At 36.4% G+C, this 6,938-nt stretch overlaps 2 protein-coding genes across 2 annotated transcripts in view; one reads left to right on the top strand and one right to left on the bottom strand.

Moving 5' to 3' along the window:
* Positions 1-2,711: 2,711 nt before the first annotated feature.
* LOC111437435 (probable arabinose 5-phosphate isomerase) lies at positions 2,712-4,364 on the top strand. The gene is made up of 3 exons (XM_023075409.1): positions 2,712-3,558; positions 3,720-3,943; positions 4,119-4,364. Exons 1-3 carry the CDS (start codon positions 2,881-2,883, stop codon positions 4,273-4,275), a joined length of 1,059 nt encoding a protein of 352 aa, XP_022931177.1. The 5' UTR covers positions 2,712-2,880; the 3' UTR covers positions 4,276-4,364.
* A 324-nt stretch (positions 4,365-4,688) lies between these two features.
* LOC111437436 (NAC domain-containing protein 21/22-like) overlaps positions 4,689-6,938 on the bottom strand; it is a 3,673-nt gene continuing 1,423 nt past the window's right edge. Inside the window, exons 2-3 of the mRNA XM_023075410.1 lie at positions 5,706-5,971; positions 4,689-5,353 (exon numbers count right to left, since the gene is read on the bottom strand). Coding sequence (XP_022931178.1) covers positions 4,913-5,353; positions 5,706-5,971 — 707 coding nt within the window. The 3' untranslated portion in view covers positions 4,689-4,912. The remainder of the gene's footprint in view (positions 5,354-5,705; positions 5,972-6,938) is intronic.

Raw genomic sequence — 6,938 nt, 5'->3', positions numbered from 1 at the left:
TTTTTTTTTTTTTTTTTTTTTTTTTTTTTTAATAAAATTTTCTGAAAAAGTTTTTAAGTCTGTGTAAAGGTGTAGATCTCTGCTTTTGATGCAAATACTAGCAGTGTTACTATTTGTACACTTATGTTCATCCTTTCAAAATCTGTACTCTCCAGTTATTCATGTATGCTTAAACACTATCACTTCCATTTTCTAATTTCTGACCTTAATTACCAACATTATGTCGTGTTATTTCTTTGCCCTACACCTTAAAAGGGTTACAGAAATCTCAATAATCTTGTTCAAATCTTGTTATCAGATTCCAAGTTCTTATTTTTATGAATCCCCTTTCATAAAATTCTCGTGTTTAGTTGAGGGATGGCACAAAGAACCCTTTTTTTAAGGCTCTGCTGGGTTTACATGAATACTGAGTTTTAGTGTCATCAAGAATTTTATTGTCTCTCTGTCATTAGTGTCTGTGGTGTGAAACAACTTAAGAAAAATGGATTAAAATACAGAAATTACGATGTGGTAGGAGGCCAATTCTTGGCATTGTTTGTTACGTTTAACGAAGACAACTTTTGCAGTTGGTTTCTGATGATTAGACAGAACACAAAAACAAAATTAAGTATTGCTTCATGTTGTTGTCCGATGAGTTTTAACAATCCTCGTATTTTGAGGTTATTTTGTTGTGTCCACTCAAATTACCTCAATACATGTTTTCCGTTCTAATTAATTTAAATTGTGGAGTAAAAAATTGATATTTTCCATATTTCTCTATCTAATATTCTTTTGAAATATGTAACAACTGAATGACTTGTTGTAAATCAACAATGGACTGAAACCAAAAACCCAATGCCCGAGGAAAAATATTGAAAATCGGAGTTGAAGGGGATCAATGAGTGTCGAAATTGAGAGGAGGATTTGAATGAACGGTAGAGCCGAAAAAGTGAGAATGGCTAGAAAAATGATAGTTGAGTGCATTGAATCGCGTAATTCTTAGTCATCGAGTTAGAGTTCGCACGGTTTCATTGTTGAGTTGAAGAACGTATCAAACTTCACCGGTTGACTTCTTTTCTTTAATGTTGTCGTTCATCATTAACTCAAACGAAAATATGACATGTTGAATTCGAAAATGTAAACATATAGGACACCAATAAAATCGAGTATAAGTTGAGAATAAGAGGAGAGTTTGGGGTATTTCACTTTAAGAAAAACACTAGATTCTTAAAAACACACGATTCACCACTGAAACAAAAAGGGAGATTGGGCATTTAGAAAATGAAAAAAGGAAAGAAAGAATATGAGTATTGGTAGATGCTCCTAATGTTCTTTAAAAAGAAGAATGAGGTGAAGACGTCAAGATTTGGCAAGCAAAGAGGGGCAGCCATTGGGCACACCAATTTTCGTAAGTGCAGTGAGTGGGTCAATACTAAAAGCTTATGTGCCATTGCATGCCCTCCTACTCATCCCATCCCTAACGTACACTTCCAATTAAAACCTCAAAACCATTACGCCTTTCCCACAAAATACATTATTTTCTCCAAAGCCTTCTTTAAATTAATTTAAAGAAAATTCATTTTCCATATTTATAAACAGCTAGCTCTACAAATTGGACCCGTAAAGACGTTGACATGACAACGGTCTCGTACGGAGCGGTCCCAGATTAGGACCTCATCGGTCCGCGGGTAATGACCGCACTGTCACTGTAGCCGACACCCCTCACAGCTCCGCACGTGGCCTGCACTTTCCGCTATTCACAGGCGGCTCCACGATCTTTTTTTTTTTTTTCTTTTTTTGTATTTAAAGCGACGTGTAAATCTTAAACCAAACTTTGCTCCTAAATCCTTCCAATCCACCGTAGGATACATTATTTTGTACTGTACTAGGTTTGATGTCTTCCATTGATTCCGCGTCTATTGCGTCTTTATTATGGTAATGGTGCACACACTTTTGGGCCTTCAACTCGGCCCAAATTGCATTGTTTCTTATGGGCTTCTTTGCTTAATCTCTGTTTCGCATGGGCTTACTACCTTCACCGATTTCAAACTTTTATAAATATATAAAATTTTAATTTTGTGTGAACCATAAAAAAAAAAAAACTATAGATTAGTTTATAATTTTGAAAGTTTCAGTACCAAATTTGTAATTTAATTTTTAAAAATTGGTATATTTTTATTTTACATCAAAATTAATAATTCTTTTCTTAACTCTACAGTTACACGATGAGAGATTAAACTATCGACATTTGAAATAATAATTAATATTTTATTTATCAAATTTTACTTAAATTAGCTTACAATTTAGTAATATAATGGAGCAATAACCAGTCAAGATGCTCGTGACATTGAATTCTTTTTAAGATTCAAACTTTTAATGTCGTGGTCAAGAATATATTATTTAATCAATAAAATTATGTTCACCAATTTGAGCATAGCTCAGCTGGTTATTGTATATATTATCAACTAAGACGTTTGAGGTTCAAATCTCATGTATCTCATACGAGTTAATAATCAGTTGAGTTATGCTTAAATTGATATTTTTATTTTCTGTTTTCATATTTATTTAGAAGTGAATATTTAAAATATTATTATTATTTTCATTAAATACCTAATACATTTTCTTTTGGAACATCACAAACAAGCTTAATGAATAACCTTAGTGAAGTAATCACATATTTGTTATTAATGTTATAAAATATATGAAATGAGAGGAACATTAGATTCTTGATTTCAAGAGTGATAAATCCACCGACAGAGGTGAGCTGTAATTGTAAAGCAACGGAAATTGGCGTCGTTGTCTTCTCCATTTTACTAAAATGTGAAGCCAAAACCAGAGATGAAATAAAATCCGTTTTTGTTTCTTGTCTGTCTCTCTTTGATTTCTGAATTCAGTTCGCTAATGGGGTCTCTTCCTCCGGCTGAGGATATTTCCCTTTCCTCATACCAATGGCCCCCAAAATCCCCAAATCCAAATCCAGATCTGAGCCCTATCGACGAATCTACACTCCTCGATCTCTTCAAATCCCAACAAAATCACCTCAATTTCTTCTTCCACAATCTCGATCTCTCTCAGACTCTGAAATTCACCGTTACCCTTCTCAACGCCCCCGGAACCATCTTCTTCTCCGGCGTCGGCAAGTCTGGTTTCGTCGCTCGTAAGATCTCACAAACCCTAGTTTCCCTTGGAATCCGATCCGCTTTTCTTTCCCCTCTCGACGCGCTTCATGGGGATATCGGCATCTTGAATTCCGGCGATGTTCTTGTGCTCTTTAGCAAGTCTGGCAACACCGAAGAGCTTCTTCGCCTGGTTCCTTGCGCTAGGGCGAAAGGTGCGTACCTCATCGCCGTCACCTCTGTTGAAGCCAATGTGCTTGCTGGGGTTTGTGATATGAATGTGCATTTGCCTCTCGAGCGTGAATTATGCCCTTTTGACCTGGCCCCGGTCACCTCCACTGCGATTCAGATGGTTTTTGGTGATACTGTGGCGATTGCGCTTATGGGTGCGCGCAATTTGACCAAAGAGGAATATGCCACTAATCACCCCGCTGGGAGGATCGGCAAAAGCCTCATTTTCAAGGCACTTCTCCTTTTTCTTCACTTAATTGATGTTCAGCTGGTTTCGATTTGTCTACATAGCTCTGTTTTTGAACTCCCGACTTAATTTTATCACCAATTTTCAATTATCTTAATGCAACAATAAGTTGTTTAAGACAAGTACGGATGTTGTTTTGGTTGCAGGTTAAAGACGTGATGAAGAAACAGAGTGAGCTTCCTGTGTGCAAAGAAGGAGATCTAATAATGGATCAATTGGTGGAGCTTACGAGCAAAGGATGCGGCTGCCTACTTGTCATAGATGAGGAATATCACCTGATTGGGACATTTACCGACGGTGATTTGAGGCGCACTCTCAAAGCTAGTGGTGAAGGCATCTTCAAGCTCACTGTGGGCCAAATGTGCAACAGGTACGAATCTCTAATACTCACTCATTTTAGTTGATATCATGACATACAAGGTCTTGCTATTTGCCAAACTTGTACCATCTGGATTCAAACTTTAACAACCGATGCAGAGGATGCCATTCTTTATGTTGATACCCAATAGTTTAGAGATTGATTTTGATGGTAAACCATATGACAGGAAACCGAGAACAATTGATCCTGAGGCGATGGCGGTCGATGCCATGAAAAAGATGGAAGCTCCTCCATCTCCTGTTCAATTTCTGCCTGTTATCAATCTTCAAAATATGTTGATTGGCATTGTCACATTACATGGCCTAGTTTCTTCAGGACTGTGATGCCACATTTCTTTATTGTTCAATTCTTTGTATTACTGTTCAACATTGATACTGCAATCGAAGTGTATAAGAAAACTTGATATTATGTAGCCCGAGTCCTCTTATATTCTTAAGCCCTGGTAGAGCCTGGTTCCACGTGTCCCGTGCCAATGAAGTGCGTGCACGACTCGAGTAGGAAGGGCTTGAAACGTGTATTCTTTTTAACTAAATCTTTGAACTGGTTGAGTGTGTTTCTTTTACGACCTAAATTCCCATCTGCCCTTTGGGAAAAACTACTACCAAATCTAGTAAAAGGAAAAGGGTATAAGCGATTCTCGCTTCATCATCCAATGCTTTGGGGATCATAGTTCTTCTTCGTAAGCACAAATACTGAATGTCCCGACTCTATATTGTGGTATCAAAAATCACGAGTCTATTACATCCACAGTAATGCGGCTAACTAAATTTCTTTATTACAAGTTTAACTAATTTTGTGTACAACAAGAACAAAGATTTAAAGGAAAAAATGAAATCCAAGTGTGTCCCTAAGCACACAACAATGCCCCAAACACTCTCCTAAATCCAAACACCAAACCATATACAAACTATATATGAACAAACAACCCATTGAGATGTGCAGTAGCAGATAGATACGAGTTCAGAGGAAAACCAGGCTGCTTTCGACGTCGAAGGCCATTTGATCCAAGTTCGAAATGGCGCCATCTTGAAACGTATGTTCTTCCAAATCCATGTCCCACAAAACCCCATAATCAGAGTCATTTTTGGGGCAAAAAAGTTGATCAGCTTTGGGATTATTATTATTGTCATCTTTTTCTTGAGGAAGTTGAAGGAGATGGAGAAAAGAACAGCTGCCAATGTAGCCATGACTCTGATGGGGAGCCATTGAGGATAATGAAGCGATATCGACATTGTAGCCACAAGGCATGGCGATCGGACTCGGGTCGCTTGGAGGGGGAGATGGAGCTCGGATGACAGTGGGAACGCACTCGAAATCTTCAAATGTAAAATGTTGGTTGAGTTTGATGCTGTGCTCTTCTTGCTTGCCCTTTTGAAACACTCTACATAAAACCCAGTCCTCCTGCACCCACCATATAAACTTGGTTCATTTTCATGTTAATTAAAGCATAGAGAGAATTCCAAATTAGTTCCATTTTTTGTTGTGTGATTACTATAAATATCTTTCATAATTATTTTGATTATGAATTCTCTTTCACTAAACAAACAAAACTCATTCATTAATAGCATCCTCTAATTCTAAATAAAAACAAAATATAGATATAAACATCTGTTTATTATCTGTTAATGCAATTTTAGAAAAGATTTGAAAACCAAAGAGAAAGCCACCAACTTTTGAATGTGTGCATGTGCTCACACCATCAGATTTGTCTAAATGGTCTAAGAAATAGAGAATCAAAGATGAAAAATTCAACCTTTGGGGGCAGATGTGGGGCCTCAAACCGAAATTCATGCATAATCCATCCCGTTTTAATCCCATTTGGAGCTCTGTTCCTATAAAACACCAAAGTCTTTCTCATCCCTACGATCTCCCTGGTTGAAGGATCCACCACCGTTCGATCTTTTCCAGTAGCTTTCCAATACCCACATGTCGTAGCGCGATTCGTCCGAAATCCCGTTGCGTATTTTCGATCTCGAAAGCTGAAAAAGTACCACTCGTTGCTATTCAGCTTCGCCACCTCTGCAATATAATAAAAAAGAATGATTAGTTTATATTAATCTTTCATTTTCATTACACTAATTATGAACAGTTTATGGAAGAGATAGGAAGGGGAAGGGAAAATGACCCCTTTGATTATATATTATTCATTGCTGGATTATTGGGTGTTAATTAATCAATGTCTCAAACTCAAAGAAAGGTTTGAAGATATTTTTGTTATGATTAATTATGTAATTATATTATATTAGTTGGTGATTATAAACAACAAAATAAGATAATTTGGATTAGAGAGGGAAATGCATGAAACAAAAAACATGAAATTTGATGAATGAAAGATTTGATATATATATATTATGTCCCAAACGAAGAAATTAAAAGGAAGCAAAATGGAGACAGAGAAGATAAAGAAATGAAATGATTGGGGTTTTGGAGAATATTTGCAAGTTGGAGAGTAACAATTAATGAAGCTTGTTCTACAAGCACAAGCTAGCTCAAGCATCCATCTATGGGAAAAAGGATGCATCCATCTATGGGAAAAAGGATGCTATGACTCATCACCTTCACTTATCCGACCAAATTTCTCGATATTGATCTCGAAAATATTCAAACCCGCTTTGATATAGCTCAATGCTTAAAATAATTCTACGTCAAAACATGGAAATTTCTTCACTCATTCTTAATAGCAAACGCTAAAGTCAAGATTTTCACATGAATGCAGGTGTATACGAGTGAGGAGACTTGAATATTTAATGTAAAAAATAAAAGAGAGCACTGTCAAATCCTCGTACCTTAGGGACCGAACAAATAATTAAGGAAATTTCATGAAATTAATGTTGTTTTATCACAAAATAAAAGACATTAGAACATAGCACCAAACACAGATTTCTGTAACATAAACCCCACTTCATAAGACAGAAGTTTCATGTTTTCTGTTTCAAGTTTACACAAAAATTTAACCAAGAAAAAAAAAAAAAAAAAAAAAAAAAAA

Source organism: Cucurbita moschata, unplaced genomic scaffold (assembly GCF_002738365.1).
Source record: "Cucurbita moschata cultivar Rifu unplaced genomic scaffold, Cmos_1.0 Cmo_Scf00063, whole genome shotgun sequence".
Classification (NCBI taxonomy): Eukaryota; Viridiplantae; Streptophyta; class Magnoliopsida; order Cucurbitales; family Cucurbitaceae; genus Cucurbita; species Cucurbita moschata.
Note: the sequence above shows the minus strand (reverse complement) of the source record. Positions and strands in the feature narration are given on the sequence as shown.